The sequence below is a fragment of the Desarmillaria tabescens genome (genome assembly GCF_030435595.1).
Source record: "Desarmillaria tabescens strain CCBAS 213 chromosome Unknown EV420scaffold_20, whole genome shotgun sequence".
Taxonomy (NCBI): Eukaryota; Fungi; Basidiomycota; class Agaricomycetes; order Agaricales; family Physalacriaceae; genus Desarmillaria; species Desarmillaria tabescens.
The window spans coordinates 656,525-673,550 of NW_026848319.1; the positions used below are offsets into that span (position 1 = coordinate 656,525).

The following is a 17,026-nucleotide window of genomic DNA, read 5'->3' on the forward strand; positions in this document are numbered from 1 at the left end:
TTCAAACGTCGGCCGAAAATACCACGTGAAGAAAGCAATGACATCACGCGTCTATCGAACTTAGGAAGGTCAAGAAGAATTATCATGCTGTTCTATGTAATAAGTACACGAAAAGTAGAGTGATGGGCTTTGTATACAATGCTACTGTAGATCAAAAGGTGAAAAGTTACTACTACTCATTCCGACTCCGTGGAATGATTAACGTTTACTGGCTCTTCCTCTACCGCATCTTGATCATGATTCCGCAAACGCATCTCTACCAAAAACTCTTTATCTCGTATACTTTGGGACCAAGACGATAACAGATCCATAGAGAGCAACGCCGACCTGGAAGAGGCCGCAACAATGAAGATCGCGGGATAGATGTGGATGACTAAAGCATAATATCAGCGACAGGTCCTAAAAGCAATGAAATAAACTTACAAATGAATTTGTCGTTCACCGGAAGGAAAGGCAAGAAGTGGCGCAGTATTGTAAACAACAGTCCAGGCAAGACAATCATGCCAAGAAGGCCTACAGTGACGGGGACGATGACTTCCTTTGTCGCACTGACAGGATCTGGATGGGTCCAACCGTTATGTGAAATCTACGAATGATATTGATCAGTAATGGAATCCAAACGACGTCACATCACATACAAGATCAATTCCCCTGGCTATGCGACCTCGAGGTTGCATCCTATGCACATACAGCCCAATCTTAACATAAAGCAGCCCGAGCGCCCATTCATCCACAATTCGAATTGTGGGCGAAAGAGAAGGATCGAGACCTAAGCGAATAGGTAGAATCACGTATAGGTCGACGGCAAGCGCAACGAGGGTAGGAATCACTATGCCTAGGAACAATGTCATGTAGGATATCTTCGCAGACCAAAGCAATCCGCGTTTGATAACCAGCATCCACAAATCGGCACGAGGACCATCACCGCCTCTTCGTTGGCGACGTTTATCCAAGCGGTCGATCGCCTTTCCAACAAGGTAACAGCCCCAGAGCAAATAGAACCCAATGATAAGAGAATAACCATCATGAACATCCTCCGCAACAAAAAGCCTGAAGAAGCGCCGCCCAAGCGCTATTGGAAGGGCAACCAGGACTCCAAGTGATAAGGCCCCTATGACCCATAGCACCGCAACAAATGCAAAGATCCGTCTACGGAAATTGGGGGGAATATACACCACCATATAATCATCTCTGATCTGGTGCTTGGCCTTCAAAGCTTCCGAGTTTTGTATCACGATCAATCTCTCTGCCCGTTCATCGATGGGATTGCCACGCTCATCAACAGCAGCAGTAGCACCAACATCTTTTGGAAGGGCAATGCTATCGGTGGCCGGGACTCGGCGAAACGAGCCATCAGCCTTGGCCGCGGGGTCGACGAACAACGATTGCGAGGAAAACAATGATTTCAGTGACCATTTGGCAGGTGTCACTTCTTCAAGGGGATATCGACCACCGAAAAAGTAAGAAGTCAAACGGAGTTGGCGCGCCAGGAACTGCCAAACCACAGTCACCAGCTTCTTGATACCTTTTCGGGGACGGAAGTAGTGCATAGTATACGGCAAGACCAAGTGAAGGAACAATAGGTCGATGGGTACCTTGGATAACGGTTGTCTAGACGTAACACAACAATCAGGCCAGAAAAACTAGATAGCCGCACAAAAACAAACCTATTCTTCCACCGGAAAGGTAAAATGGTTTTACTACCAATGGCAAACAGTGCAGAAGCACTAGCCACGGTACAAAGAACCACAACAGAATACATGATTGCACTGACGAAAATCTTCCGCAGTTGTGTGATTGTTGATCGGTCAAGAATATCCCGTATCGGATGTGAGTTTTGGTCCTGGGGATCTTTAACGAACCACATCGCGCCGGATCGCATAACACTTCTGCATCCGGACAGCAAAACAGCAAAGGAATACCTAGAAAACACCAGATCTTGAATGCAAAAATTAAAGGAAGGCATGAAAACACTTACATGAACATCGTCCCGGCGACCCAGTGATAGAACATGGCAGTCATCGGAGCTTGATAGAGGAACAAAGTGCGACTGGCGAGGTTTGATCCAGAAAAGAACCAGATAGCACAGAGGTCAAGAACGGCACCACACCCGAGCGGGAAAAGCGCCAATTCGATGAATATGAAAGCCGCAACCTAGAATAAATGAGACAAAGTTTATAACCGTGCACAACACTACCCACCTTGACGACAAGGAGATGTTGTCTGAAAGCACTTTTTACGGACCGACCTGCTTCTTTGTTTCCCATAGCAAGTAGATGAACGTAGACAGCAACAATCAGAGCGACTACTGCATACCCCAAGATGATAGCGGAGGCCCTTTCAGTTGAGCCGTGACCAAGAGCGATATCTGTCCACCAATCGCAGAACCGGACAGCCGAAAGTCTAACTTCTTTACCGAGGGCAGCAAAGGAAGGCTCAAACTGTTCTATCGCAGCAGCCTTCAACTGCTCAAGAGCAGGTAATGTAGACGTTGACTCCGGAGAGGATGTGTTGGAGGATGTAGATATCCAGGGGACAATCATGTCAGAGGCATTGACAGCACGATGATACTGAAAATTAGAGTCAGAATAAGAAGCCAATGCTTTTCAATGCGACTTACAAATGCTACAGCAGCCTTGCTCGTCTGGTCGACTTTGTCGCGACCGAAAATTGCCTTGGCAAAAAGCAGAATGCCAAGCAAAACCAAATCAGATAACCCGCGTCCGACGATCAGGTACTGTGGGAAGATAATTTCGGTGATGACATAGACAACTGTGTCGACAACAGGGTCAGTCAACAGTCGAATAGCACGAATAGGAAGGTGGAGTATTTGAAGGAAACGACGGGGATCCTAACTGTGTTTGGGGATAATCAATCTATACAGTCCAACAACTTGAAAACCCAGCATACCGATAACAACAAAGTAGATTTCCCAACCGTAAAGGGGGTTAAAATACCCACAACGATTGCGGCATCAAGAACAAACATCATAAGAGTGGCCTAGAGGTTGATGAATAACGTTCACATTGAAGAGCCCGAAAAGACGCACATTTTGGAGGACAGTGTGGAAAGGACCTCTCATGCCAATGGCTGGATAGTGGTACATATGAGCGAAAGATGTTATTGCAAGTAAAAACCACCCACCTTCCAAAGCTCCTTCCATATCGTCATCGGCGTTTCCTTCTAAATCATCACCGAGTCCAGCTGCCATCGCAGCGTCTTGCGGGATATCCGGTGGTTGATTAGCGGCATCGAGAACCGGCGCAGCAGGGGCAACAACCTCGAGCACCTGCCCATCGTCAGGGACGTCTTGATCTTCATCCTCGACGCCGTATTCATCCCCCTCAACTTCTTCCTCCTCTTCCTCTTCTTCATCGGGCTCTTCAACTTGTTGCGGTACGCGCTCTTCGCTAGCGAAGTACCTCGCCATCTCAGCCCTTGCCTCAGCTTGAAAAGCGCGATCCTGCTCCGAACCATCAAAGTATCCTGGAGGTGGATCTTCGTCGACACTAAAATCTTCGGGAGCCCGATAGGTGGCCAGACCCGGGGACGCAAGAGGCGACGAATGCGGCGGAGAAGATGGACCAGAGCTCGGCAGAACCGTGTTAGGTAAAGGGGGTCGTCGGAATGAAGTTGAAGGTGCGTCCGAAGTTCCGGGGGAGGATGGCAAATTAAGTGAGAATGGTATGGGCTCCGCCGGAGGCTGCAGGACGACCGGAGGGAAAGGAGAGGATGTTGACGAAGATGAAGTACCCGGCCGCGAAGGACGTGGCCGCTGACTGGAACCAGGAGAAGCGGTGAACGTGAATTCTGGCAGCCACAGAGGGTCATTTGAAGATTCTGGGGAATACGCGAGTGTATCATCCTCGCTATTTTGCTCCGCCTCCCTTCGAGACAAACGAGCTGTTTGTAGCCGTCGAGAAAAAGCACGGTGCTGTTTTCGTCGCTTTGCATGTTCACGTTCGCGGTTTTTCTCTTCGTCTTCCATGTTCCGTCGCCTCCTCGTTTCACCAGAAGATTCGGCCCCTTCATCATCTTGTGGTCTCTCCCGGCGTGGAGAAAGTTCCAAAGGCGTTCTTCCGTGATTTCTTCCCTCTCCTACAACGTGACCATTTGCGCCTTGCATAGCCCGCATCGCCTCGTAAGCCCTTACCGCATCGGCTTGCCGCTGCGCAAGAGCCAATCGATTACGCTGTTGCTCTATCAAAGGAACAATAGGGGGCTGGGGTGGTTGCGGCAGGTTAGCTGGTAGTTCCTCTGGTGGTCTTTCCTCTGGCACAGGTAACTCTTCCTCGTCGAACACACCAGGCCTTGCATTTTGGGATATCCACTCTCGCAACAGGAATATAGCCACGAATGTCACAACGATCATCGAAGCAATTATCTGGCCGGTAAATATATCTGCGGAAAGAGCCAACCAGACTGGATGAGTTGATATTTCTCCAAGCAGAGTCTGGGATGGCGGTCTGCTTGCATCAGGTTGAATATTGTAGTAGAAGGGATTAATAGTTGCACCACTCTCAGGCGGGGGTTCTCTGTCACTGATGTACCAAGCACTACGAGAATATGAGTTGACATTTGCGCTGGAGGCATAAAATACGCACGTGAGCTCTCCGATAGTGAAGCAGATCCTCCAAGTCCAGACTGTTGCCCATGGGAGTACAGCGAGCCATACCAGAGCAACCACAACCGCTCTCACAGCAAATAATAATACAAACAGGGCTTGCTGTGCTAATCGTCGTAGAAGAAGAGCTGGCGGCAACCTTGGCGGCATGTCCGCTGCGTACACTACATGAAAGGTCAGATAGGCAAGAAGCCCGCAGAATAGAACAGTCACCTTTCGTAAAAGAGTAGGCGTGCTTGCAGACATCGCAAGTCTTTTTCTTGCTATGGGACAGCCATGTTGTAAGGCTACGCCTCTAGTCAGCACTAATCCTTTTGATTTTTTCACAGAATACACACCAGTCCTGGTGAATATACCGTATAGTTCCCGAGCATTTGCAAGGATGGAAAAGCGGTTGATCAGGTTCAGCGGGAGCGCTGCATATACGGCAGGTATCTTCATTCAAAAAAGAATTATTACTTGGCATTCGTACTGGACCTGAGACGTCATACCTTGCTCTTCCGCCTCTTGCATTGAGAGAAGATAAGTTCAATTAAGAACTATCGGTGCGTTGAGAATGCAGATTGGTAAAGTAGAGTTGAGGAGTAAAAGCGAAAGTGGTATGTACGCGGTGTAAGGCGGCAAGCTGTTGTGTGATACTGTGTGACGGTGCATGTGACGGATGCTGACTGCCAGTCACGGGCGGGCCATCAGCGAATCGAACAAAAATATATATGGCCGTATAAGCCCGTGGCAAGGCTCGAAATGCGTGGCAACCTCCGAAATAATTGCACCAGCGTTATATGCCCATATGAAGCGTGGAAAAATGACAATTCTACACATATCCTTATGAGCATTTCCGATATCAGTAATGCATGCCAGGCTTCGAAAGGTATTAGTACAATTACTTGATGCCATAGGCAAATATAACACGAGCACCATTGTAAAGCGGGCCCGTAGCAGCTAGTGGTTTTTGGGTGGCTGGGAGCATATATAATTTGTATAGTTTCACTCTTGAAGACTTGGAGAGGCTTAGAACAGTGTATTTATTATTACGGTGAACATAATACAAGTACAGCGGTTTACACAAGTGACCTCAAATTTATACTGTATGTTCTCGCTCCTGCTCCTCCCTCTTTGCCACCAATCACTTTCCATAGTTACTCTTAGGAGGGGACCTAGATATTTCAGTCTTTTCAGCCTTGAAAAGACCTCTAGGAAAAGGAATGTCACCTCAATTTGGCGCCTGACCTGCTCATCCACGATGCTCCGGAGTCCGGACACTATTAAAGAGTGACATCGCATGGGGAAGGGCACAACCCATCGGCCTGAACAATTCCCTAAGATGCTATGGAGTGAATCCCAAGGAGAGAGCCATTATCAAACTCACCGATGCTTGACTTGAGTGCCCTTCAACACGACCACTTCCTCCTCCAACTCTGCAATACGTCACTTCAAAAGACCACTAGTTGAACTTGATGCATTGATAGACGAGAGGATCTGGGCAGGCTGGAAATTTGCGATTCTTGGAGAGGTGAGGGTACGTTGCTTGAGACATTAGCGCTTTGGCCGCGACTTCAGACAGTATTTATATTGAAAGAAATTACGTTGGAGTTCCGAGCTCGGAAGAAGGAGTCCGCATCGGAGAAGAATAGGCCTAGAGGTTTGAAATAGGTCTTCTAGATCTGAGTCTGGCCTAATAGGTCTCCACGACGAGAAGGAAAATGAGTAAGTAATGGTGAGTATAAACTCGGAACGAACCACGAGCTATCACGTGGTACATCACACAACACGATCGCAACTAATCGGGCCACTAAGTAGTCCAATTGCATACTCGTTTTTCATGCCATGCACCCGTCTCACTTCTCGTAATTTTCTTAGTGTCCGATCTTTTTCCTTTCTCCCATCTCCCGCCAATTTAGCAGGGTGTGGCTGAACAGTGAAAATTCAGTAGAGCATCCGAAGGACCGTGAGTCGTGACTTTCAAGAACAATATTCGACTACAGGGTTAAATAAAGCTAGGCAACCCTCCACACACAAAACGGGAACGGCGACGGACCAGGCGATGAAGCTAGCATGGGCAAAGATACAGAGGAAGGTGATGAAGACCGTGATAGCGAGAGCCTTTCCATAGAGGGTGCCGATTCTGCAGTGGATCTGTAGAGTCAAACAACCTCGAGCTCGACATCAATGATATGAGGTTTGCTGACCTGTAATACATTTATGTCATCATTTTAGACACCTAGTAAGAATCAAATTCAATTCTTACTACCATTTTTCAATCAGTCTTAAACCAGTCTGTGCAAGCCAGGCCATATTTTATTGTGCTTACAGTATTGATACATGAGCTGAAAATAATTCTATGCAATCTCAAAGGGCAAGTAATTATTACGTGGGTTTATAATAGCCTATGAAAAGGGCGCAACATCACGCCTTGGTTATATGGACTTGTGAGGCCTTGACGAGGCGGATAAGAATTCCGCCGGACCGTGGTCGCCGCAATCCCCGGCAATTTTTTTCCCAATCTGCTGATGCCACACTGCTTTGCACTTCTCAAACTTTAACTGTCCTGAAAGCATATCTTAAAGTACTTCGGCAGGCTCGCATTCTGATGCTTGATAGCTCTATAGTAGCTGAAATTATTGCTCCTCTTCTTGACTTCTTCTGGAACGGCCCCAGTTTACCCCCTTTACCTGGTACTAATTGCGCAATTTCCCTGGTCGATCAACTCGGTGGTCTCGCCATTTCGGTAAGCCGCAAATGGTGCTAAAGGATTACCGATAGAATTGTTTCGACCCGCTACCGAAGAATCTTTCGAGCTGAACGACAGATAAGTACTAGAAGAACGCGCTGCTCTTGATAGTGTTTGAACACTGTTATTATACACGGCCGGCAAATTCCATCGGTGACGTATAAAACTCATGTATGATCTGTAGTGAGCACATTGCACCTGGAGGTGTTACTTATGCTCTTCCGAACTCATTTATTTTCTCGTTCTACAGAAGCTTCTATCGAGGCAGGCTAGATTTTCGCACACCGGCATCAGTGTCCCTTTCTCTTTCACCATGAAACCTACCGCACAGCAAGATCCAACACTTTGACAGGGAGCATTCTCTTCTTTACTTAGGACCGTACTCCCTACGCTGGCAAGCCGGTCCTTATCAGTCGAGAAGCTACAACAGCACCAGTTATTTTCCCATCAATTAAGAATTTGCGTACAGGAGCCGTACAGGGCGGCCTCAAGACCAAAGATGGCGTAGTACTCCTGTGCTAGAGTACACTAGAAGTCAAAAGAAGTCATCAAGATTAGATGGAACACAGCTGAAACTACTTAGCCGATAGCGTTATTATCACACATTGAATTTGCAGTCAGGGATACCGTTGTCAAATTTGTAAGTTTCCAGATTCTTTTAGAAGAGAAGAAGCTTTTATTGTAAAGTGAATAGGAGCGCTTTCATCAAAGACTAGCCGTGATGATGATGGCATACCAAGCCCCAAGATGGCGCTTATCAGAAAGCGGGCTGTTGAGTAGACCATTGAGCCTGTGATGTCTAGGGAACAATCTTATGGATTTGATTTCGCTTCACGCTTCTGCAGTCGACAACAATGTGCTTTCTCCGACTGTCTCGCCAGAATCTGAAATCTTTGACGTGGAGGATAAGCGGATGATGGTTGTTACAACGTGCTCGGACGATGTCATGAGGTCAATCACTTCTATTCTTCTTTGAAGCCATGCGTTCTCCAATTACGGCTAGATGATACCGCACATATTCCATGCTGCGGCTGTCGGGAACGCTTTAAATAGCTGAACAATGAAGATGAATGAAGCCGCCGGACTTTGGTAGCTTTGAGCCATGTTCTGGTCTTCCGCTGTCGTTTTGGGCCTTACTCAGCTCTGTCTTTCGACACCGCTGGTTTCTAAGCGTTGGGATACCAACGACTTGCTGGAGAAGCACTCTTGGGCTGAAGTTCCCCGAGGTTGGGAATGGGTCAGCAAACCTGATCCCGGCAGTGTCATAGAACTACGCATCGGTCTCAAGAAAGACAGGGTGGACGAGCTGATTTCGTCCTTGTACGAAGTAAGCACACCAAATCACAATCGGTAAGCATCTTTTCTTAGAACTTTGATGTCATATTCATATTCGCGATTCGCGAACCAATAGTTATGGCAAGCATCTGTCCAAAGAAGAAGTTGATGCCCTCGTCGCTCCTCATCCTGATTCAGTTGAAGCGGTCGGGTCTTGGCTCCTTTACCATGGCGTCAACCCTGCCGATGTGACTTTCCGTTCCAGCAGTGGTTCATGGATTACTATCCCGGTTTCTGTTTCGAAAGCCGAGCAAATGCTCGGAACGGAGTACGGTCTTTACCATCATCCTCAATCGTCGTCGTATGTTGTGCGAACTTTGAGCTACTCTCTTCCTCGAGAACTCCATCAGGCGATCGACGTCGTGTCTCCAACGACCTATTTCGGCACACTCCGTAGCATGAGGGTTACTAGTTTTGTGGAAGCCGATATCAGCGACGAAGTAGCTGACATTTCTGCGACGGTGCCCAGCAGCTGTGCCTCTAGGATCACTATTGCATGTCTACAGGCGTTGTATAACAGTACGTTACATGCTTTGTTATATGTGTACGATTGACTAATCTACTCTCGTCATGAATCAGCCTCCGGTTATGTCCCTTCTGCCACCGATAGCAACGTTCTTGGTGTTGCTGGATATCTTGACGAATACGCGAATCGGAACGATCTTCAAGTTTGTTGCACCATTTCATCATTTCATTTCCTGACTGATTTTGTCCAGACATTCCTTAAAACATACCGAACCGACGCAGTGGGGACGACGTTCGAGACGGTCACGGTCAACAACGGTGGAGATGATCAAAGTGACCCCGGTGTCGAAGCAAGTAATATTACTTTGTATAAGGAACTGTCTCTTGCTCACTTTGGCATATTAGGCCAACTTGGACATTCAATATACAGTAGGACTGTCATATCCTACGCCTAACATCTACTACAGGTTCGTTCTCTTCTAATCGGTTCTTCGTATCTTATCCCTTCCGAAGCACGGGCGGTTCCCCTCCCTTTAATCCTGATAGCCAAACCACCACCGACACTAACGAGCCCTATCTGGACTGGCTCAACTATATCCTTGCCGAAGAAACAGTCCCACAGACTTTTACCACTTCGTACGGCGATGATGAGCAGACTGTCTGTCTTCCCAAGAGATCATTCTTTGTCCGGAGCTCATGGTTACCATAATAGGTGCCTTACGATTACGCTGTCAGTGTCTGCAATCTTTTCGCTGAACTCGGCGCCCGTGGAAGTACGGTCTTCTTTTCTAGCAGCGACTCCGGGTACGTTGCACCAATTATGTAATGAGTGCCGCCGGTAACTTAAAACTATGCAGTGTCGGTGGTGGCGACTGTCTTACCAACGATGGAACCAAGCAAGTTCTGTTCCAACCCGCCTTTCCAGCTAGGTATATTTACTATCTTTCGGCAATCTTTCTGAGTGCTAATGTTTGTATGATGCAGCTGCCCCTAGTCTGTTCCTCTTTTTCCTTCTCAAGTGTTCACTTTTGAGCAGGTGATTTTAGCGTAACTGCTGTAGGCGGCACCACTGGCGTCTCACCTGAAGTTGGAGTCAGCTTTTCTGGCGGAGGCTTCTCCCGCTACTTTGGCATTCCATCTTATCAAGCTGATGTTGTCGCTGAATATGTGTCAGACCTTGGGAGCAGATATAGCGGACTGTATAAGTATGCGCCCTTGCCTGCACCGTCCTACTTGTGTTAATCTCTGCCTTCTCTAGTACCTCTGGACGTGCATACCCTGATTTGGCTGCACAAGGAACCAGGTTTTCAGTCATTCTCTCAGGCTCTACAATTTCTGTCGGGGGGACTAGCGCTAGTTCTCCTGTATGCGTGTTCAAGCTTCATCTCTCGTGCCGTGCTGTGCATTAACCATCATTCCTAGACTGTAGCTGGTATCTTCGCCCTCCTGAATGACTATCGTCTTTCCAATAACCAGTCTTCTCTCGGATTCGTCAACCCCCTTATATACGCCAACTCTGGCGGTTTCAACGATATCACCTCCGGTTCCAATCCTGGTTGTAACACCACTGGTGGGCTTTTGTCGTTGTTAGTGATCATCTATTAACAAACTATTACCTCGTCAGGATTTACTGCGGTTGCCGGTTGGGATCCTGTAATTTTTTCTCTTTACCTCTTGCCATTATACTTATTGTCACCTTCATTAGGTCACTGGCTTGGGAACTCCGGATTTCGGAAAGCTTCAGGCAATTGTGGGGGCTTGAGCTTAGTACTTTTACCAGTACAGATACGTTCGGCGAATTTATGTTCAGTTGCTTCCATAAAATGATGTTGTAAGAGCATTTGGATGTCGAACCAATACAAGAACGAATCGGAACTGTTAGAATGCAGTCTACATGCTACGTGGTCGGCGGTGCCGAGTCGCCGACCGCGGCAACACTAAACCACGCGGTTACCGGTCCGCTGCTTGCGAATGCTTGGCAAATTCCTCGGAATGAAGACAATGAGTTTGACGCCTTGTTCCTTGTCTTCTGCCCGCAACGTTAAACTCGCCACATCAAAGCACTAGCACCTTAGACACGCTCTTCTCGCTATACTACTCCATAACACAGTACATACTGTGCTCTTACAAGCATCTTCGGTGACAAGCTTAGTCTTGGGACTGGACAGCTGGAAGAAGCAGATAGAAGATAATGAATCGTTTGAGTCGGGATGTCTCAGGGCGTGTCAAGCGCTTTAGAGTTGATGTTACGAAGCGCAAAGCATCCGATACCGAGTCATCTATCCCTCCTACAAGCGTCCGTCGCAAGAAATCTCGTTCACCTTCGAGGAGTAGGACGAGAGCAGATCCTTTCGTGCTGTCGTCTTCAGGATCCGTCAAAAAGAAGAAATCTGCGAACACTACTGCTTTTAACGAAACCCCCATCGTGGCAGAGGACGCACCTGACCATGGCCATCGAATGAAAGCCGGCCAATCAAAGCCTTCCGGCATACATTCACGCTCTTCCAGTGTTGCACCGACCTCGACGAGTCACCGAAGTAGGAAAGAGAAGGAGGGAGAATGTGATGGAGACCGTTCGCGCTATTCTTCTTCCGAGAAGGATGGTGACAAGAAGGTCGTCATGTATTCAGGACCGTTGGCGATGGCTGAGTTCGAGCGAATGAAGAGAGAAATCGAACAACTGAAGAAGACTGTTCACGACAATAAGAAGACTATCAAGAAGCAAAATGAGGTGAGTCCTCATTGGTCTCGACACCTGTGACACCCCCAACCATCATGATTCCAGACTATAAAGAATCTGAGGACTGAACTGGATTCTGAAAAACTTGTGCGTCCATCCGTTGTCAATATTCTAAACTGCTATTTTAACTTTTGGTAGGCTATAAAGAACCAAGAGACTCAGTTGGAGACGCTGAAGACAAGGTCACGACAGAAGGAAGAAGTAATGTATCTAACTCCAATATCTCGCCGTGATCTAATACCCTTGCTCCTCAGGTTCTTGAGACCATTGAGGCCAACCTTCAGTGCCAGATATGTATGGAACTGCTCTTCAAACCTTATGCGTGCGTATCACTCATGTCAATCCATTTTGTTCTAACATACTGGTAGTTTGTCACCTTGTGGTCATGTCCTTTGCCTCTCATGTCTACAAGAGTGGTTTCGGAAAGCTCCACCGTCAGCTGACGATATGGAGATTGATGAGGACATCAATGATCCAGAATATATCATTCATCGTCAGAAATCGTGCCCTTGTTGCCGTGCTGTGATTTATGACCGACCCGTCCCTGTGTTCCTCGTCAAGTCAGTTGCATCCACGTTGATAAAGGCCAGAGGACCTGGGCATACTGCGGCAAGTCCACTTTCGCACATGGCCGGCTCATCCTCCGCGACTACGGATGATGTCTGGAAGGGACTTTTTCCCGACGACACCTGCGAAGAGGAGGAGCAGGAGGAATATGACTATGATGATGAAGTGATTCGGTGGTTCACAGCCCCATATGATGATTCTGATGAGTACGAAAGCTATAGTAGCGATGAGGACGGGTCGATGGGCGAATTAGAGGACGATGTCGACAGCACTCAGTACGTCCAACCCGTCTGGGAGCCACCCACAGTCTACTATCGCGCGCGGTCAAGACACAGTTTGCAATTTACTCAGATGATGCGCCGAGGATGCACACGCGAGATGATTAATACATATGGGATGACTTACACTCACGAAGACGGCCTGGTTGCCTACGTCTATACCTTGGATTCCGACACCCATGTCAGGCCGTACCGACCGGCTGATAGACAGCACATGATTAGCCTCTTTTTGGGGTGGAACGTTGTACTGGAGCCCCGCGATCACGACGGACACGGTTTCATGAACCAGCTTCTAATTGACTACCGCGAACATCCAGAAAGATTCTCCACACATCGCCTAGGTGCCTCGTTGGAAATCAAGAAGCTGGTGAGGGAAGATGATGTACAAGCAGTTTCAGATGATGAGCCGACAGACTCGGAGTATTGGCATGATAATCGTCTAGACTCGGACTTTTAAGACTTAGAATAAAGATATCCGTGTACATGTTCTGTAAACTATTCTGTACTTTTTATGCGCGTCGATACCGGGATCAGTTGAGATTTTTTACTGCCTCTGGTCGTTCTGGCTCGCTCTGTCCATTATACCACAAGGTCGTAATCCCATCTTATTCTTTGTCACTTTTTTCGATAATGTATATCTCTTTTTCAGGTGGACACTACCCAATCACCTCATATCCATAGTTATATTTCTGCTACAGGTCGCAGTAGCAAATTGAACTCAACAAGTGATACTAAAATACTACCTGTCTATTAAGTTCGGGCATCAAGGAGCCAGCGCCAGCGCTCAGGCCTTGAGTGAGGTAACCTCCGAGGCACAGTCCACTCTTTCAAGCGGCAGTCCCACCTTTTTCATGATGGAAACGAGACAATAGATTTTGCGATACCGTGGTCGTTACGGTTGTCAAGTAACTGCCATCATCAAGCGAACAACTGGCAAACAGTTTCATTAAGAACCTTCACGCAAAGGAAGTCTTCATCGATCGAGAGGTTAAGCATGCAAAGGATTGATTTATTCCAACAGTGGCGTCCTTACTGCTCAGCATCAACTTAGCCAATTGCGCCGCCGCCAATGCGAGGACTGATGTTATACCGCCAATGCAGGGTGCGGAAGGCTTCTAGCTCGTCCCAGTTGCCATCGCGTGCAGCTTTGCTATGGTCCCTTACTTTTCCTCTCTTGTAACGAGTCTCAACGAACGGACTGATCGTCTCCTTGACAATTCGGGCCGTCTCGAAGCAAACGCGTACCAAGGGTAACGGACTAACGGCGCGTTCTATAGGCTCAGAGGTGGATGTCAACGCTTTACAGTGTTACTCTGTATCAACCCACGGTACCTGTTCAAGGGTCCGAACTTCTAGGACTTGAACTCGACTGAGCTCCGCATTAGGTGGTCAGCGTATCTCCTTTTGTGACGGGAAGGACTACTATTTCGCCCCAACTTGAGGATTTGAATCATCGATGAATTCGACCTAGTGTCTTGAATAGATAACTAACCTTTCAGTCCGCCGGTCTATGCTTCAACAATTATTGGCAATCCCGCATGGGGAACGAGCTCTGATGGTAGACCATTGCATTAGAGACCTAGGAACAAGGAAATTCCTGCAAAGGTTTTAGCTCGTTATCGCGGGTTGGGGAAACCGTCTGCGGGTCAATGAATTTAGGAGACAGTGTATGGAAGGATTTCAATGCTGTTTTTGGGGATCGCGGAAAATGGCCGATAAAATTATACAGAGCGCATCTAACCTAAAGGATAACACGATAAGACAACGGTGATAGCTACAGACACACAAAAAAATACTCTGACGATACAGACGGTAGATACAAACACGAGGATCCGACAGTATAGGACCTAGCAACATTTCAAGCCTAAAAACAAGACGTAAATCGGGAAGGGGCAAGAATGGCCGTGAAACATTACTATTGCCAGCCATCAACATCGGCGACGAAGAAAACCAATATAGCGCTGTTGAACGGCAACATGGAGGAATAGAATAAAGCCATTGTTTGTTATGATGCTCCAGCACGTCTTCCCCGAATGATTAGTCCGGCGTCCCAGGAGCTGACGGACCATCCATCTTCTGTAAGGGCCATTCGAATAGCGGGCTTTAACACACTGACTTGATTGACAGAGTGACTACCACGCCCCGTGATAACTTTCAGAGGCTTGGCTGTAACAGCAATATCAACCTACGCCTTGCGGAGAATGATGCACAAACATACCAGACAGGTCTATCGTCTCCAAAGTCTCTTTCACAATGTGGATGGCTTCGGCGGCAGTCGTTCCGTGCAGATCCACAGTATTCGGTTCATTTGATGCAACTCTGCACGAATGGTGAGTTGGTGAAGGTTCCGCTCCAAAGGTGATAACCTTACCTCTTGGCGTCCGCCATCATGTATGCAACATGCAGCGCGTCATTCTTGGCCATTTCCTGGAGTTCGCGCGCCTGAAAGGGTAAAGGTGTTCACACCAGATCGCAAAGGTGATAGATCGACGCACCCTTTCAGCATAATACATGGCTACCTCCCCACCTCTGCTTTTGCTGTTTCCGCGCTGCCACATTAACGCTGCTTCCTTGAGCATCTCATCCCTCTTCCGCATACTCTCATTCATCCGCCTTCTGTATTTGTCGAGTTCCCCCACGTCGCCTTTACCACCTTTGCCGATTCCATTGCCGCTTCCTTTGACTTTCATCCCATTAACGTCCCTCGTGTAAGCTGGGATGTGAATGGGTAGTGACTGTGGAGTACGTTCTGGTCTCTTCTGCCGCTTGACAGATTGCCATTGATACAGACTCGGTTTATGAACTGTTGCCGGGGGTACAGATGCAGCTCGTGTTTTCAGAGGTAACGGCGAGGATGGAGGTTCTAGTGAGTTCAGAGGGCCCGATATATTCTGAGACGAAGGTGTCGGCTGAGGAACGTGATACACGCCCATCTCCAGACAGCCGGAAGAGGAATCGGTATCGAGCTCTCGTAGGAGTTTGACAAGTTCAAGGGCGTCATCACCTCTTCCTTGGGTGGCATTAACACAAAGTTCGGCGTCCGATTTAAGTTGTAATTGCTCTTCTGAATTTAAATGCTCGTACATTGAGAGCAACAGGTCAAGCAGGGTATCAAGAACGGGTATATCGTCGATATCGGATTGATGCAACTTGTTGATCATGGAAAGAGCAGAACGAAGTGCTGCATATGGGGAAGAGTAGCTTGGGGAATGGAAATAGGAGAGGAAGAAGGAAGGTTCGTACGGTGGTAGGAACGTCGACACATGAGTCGATAGAGATGATAGTTGAGTCCACCTGTCTGATACTGGTATCGGTCCACAACGGGGAGAGCCTAAGACTATTCGATCGAACGGGTGCGTATCGGTGTTGCTGGCGAATATCTGTAAGGGCGGTTGATTTGTTCCTCCTTTTCTTCTTCACAGTAGCCTTAGCCTTGTACTCTCTGAGAGGAACAGCGTTCTTCTTTGAATAAACTGTGGTCCACGAAGACTCATTCTCCATGTCGTCTGCGCCCTCCAATCCATCAAGACCCCGCTCTTCCATCTCCCGTATCTGCTCCTCGGACAGTATTCCGGCCACAATATCCCACATGTCCAACTCGCCTATCACCGGGTTGAGTATTAGATAGTGCTCGGTTTAAGCAGTCGTATTTGATGTGCGGGAGAGCGGCTTGCAGAAAACCTAGAGGGGAGCTAAATGAAGACTGCGACGACATTGAACCAGAAGCGCTCGATGATGCAGTTTCTCCTATATATGCACTGGGCGTACTGGTTGTATCGTCGGAACAACCTGATCCCAAGTTGAGGTTCGCATATTGCTCGGACAGTTGAGAGGTCTCGGCTTCAGCAGCAAGTTCAGTCAGCGAGATTCGAAGGCTGGCAATGGCTGTCGATGATGGTTCAACAAAGCTACCATTGTCGTCGCTTTCTATGTCAGCTATTAACGCTGCCAAAAGTGATGTATCCAGTGGAGGACAAAATTCGGTCTATGGGTCTAGAATAAAATCAAGATTCAGAATGATTAATAATGATAAAGCACCTGTAGCCGTTCGAATAAGGTAGATTGCAACCCCATATTAAAACGTAATTATACTTTTCGAGTGAAGTATAGTTTGTGAAGTAGAAAAACAAGAAGAGATACAGAAGATACACTTTACAGATGAGGTTGAGATTAGTCAAAAAGGTGTCAAAAAGAGAGGCAGGCAGCTTGGTGACGTGACATTGTCACGTGATGCGACTGATGTGCGTGCAGTTAATATTATTCATCCGAATCATCGCCTCGGCCGT

General features: G+C 47.6%; 5 protein-coding genes across 5 annotated transcripts; 3 read left to right on the plus strand and 2 right to left on the minus strand.

Moving 5' to 3' along the window:
• Positions 1 to 11: 11 nt before the first annotated feature.
• EV420DRAFT_1547744 (uncharacterized protein) lies at positions 12 to 5,255 on the minus strand. The gene is given in 15 exon segments (XM_060473359.1): positions 12 to 373; positions 424 to 586; positions 639 to 1,611; positions 1,668 to 1,922; positions 1,979 to 2,154; positions 2,202 to 2,570; positions 2,621 to 2,851; positions 2,869 to 2,871; positions 2,911 to 3,000; positions 3,050 to 3,090; positions 3,145 to 4,556; positions 4,605 to 4,788; positions 4,838 to 4,911; positions 4,963 to 5,059; positions 5,116 to 5,255. 15 exon segments carry the CDS (start codon positions 5,135 to 5,137, stop codon positions 177 to 179), a joined length of 4,287 nt encoding a protein of 1,428 aa, XP_060330156.1. The 5' UTR covers positions 5,138 to 5,255; the 3' UTR covers positions 12 to 176.
• Positions 5,256 to 5,654: 399 nt separating this feature from the next.
• Positions 5,655 to 6,737, plus strand: EV420DRAFT_1748556 (uncharacterized protein; the record flags this gene model as incomplete). Its single annotated transcript, XM_060480247.1, has 6 exons — positions 5,655 to 6,051; positions 6,094 to 6,143; positions 6,204 to 6,266; positions 6,307 to 6,331; positions 6,529 to 6,572; positions 6,610 to 6,737. Exons 1-6 carry the CDS (start codon positions 5,996 to 5,998, stop codon positions 6,735 to 6,737), a joined length of 366 nt encoding a protein of 121 aa, XP_060330157.1. The 5' UTR covers positions 5,655 to 5,995.
• A 1,720-nt stretch (positions 6,738 to 8,457) lies between these two features.
• EV420DRAFT_1271189 (peptidase S8/S53 domain-containing protein) lies at positions 8,458 to 10,917 on the plus strand (the record flags this gene model as incomplete). The annotated part of the gene is made up of 14 exons (XM_060467622.1): positions 8,458 to 8,705; positions 8,767 to 9,209; positions 9,270 to 9,358; positions 9,407 to 9,499; positions 9,561 to 9,622; positions 9,669 to 9,813; positions 9,868 to 9,959; positions 10,013 to 10,084; positions 10,140 to 10,148; positions 10,202 to 10,360; positions 10,414 to 10,519; positions 10,578 to 10,725; positions 10,780 to 10,808; positions 10,861 to 10,917. 14 exons carry the CDS (start codon positions 8,458 to 8,460, stop codon positions 10,915 to 10,917), a joined length of 1,752 nt encoding a protein of 583 aa, XP_060330158.1.
• Positions 10,918 to 11,149: 232 nt separating this feature from the next.
• On the plus strand, positions 11,150 to 13,481 carry EV420DRAFT_1335264 (uncharacterized protein). Its single transcript, XM_060468861.1, has 5 exons — positions 11,150 to 11,886; positions 11,941 to 11,982; positions 12,034 to 12,096; positions 12,150 to 12,217; positions 12,264 to 13,481. The coding sequence occupies exons 1-5, from the start codon at positions 11,347 to 11,349 to the stop codon at positions 13,195 to 13,197; spliced, it is 1,647 nt and encodes a 548-aa protein (XP_060330159.1). The 5' UTR covers positions 11,150 to 11,346; the 3' UTR covers positions 13,198 to 13,481.
• Positions 13,482 to 14,745: 1,264 nt separating this feature from the next.
• Positions 14,746 to 16,814, minus strand: EV420DRAFT_1621012 (uncharacterized protein; the record flags this gene model as incomplete). Its single annotated transcript, XM_060475639.1, has 7 exons — positions 14,746 to 14,906; positions 14,959 to 15,059; positions 15,112 to 15,182; positions 15,236 to 16,044; positions 16,079 to 16,292; positions 16,330 to 16,725; positions 16,779 to 16,814. 7 exons carry the CDS (start codon positions 16,812 to 16,814, stop codon positions 14,746 to 14,748), a joined length of 1,788 nt encoding a protein of 595 aa, XP_060330160.1.
• Positions 16,815 to 17,026: the final 212 nt, after the last annotated feature.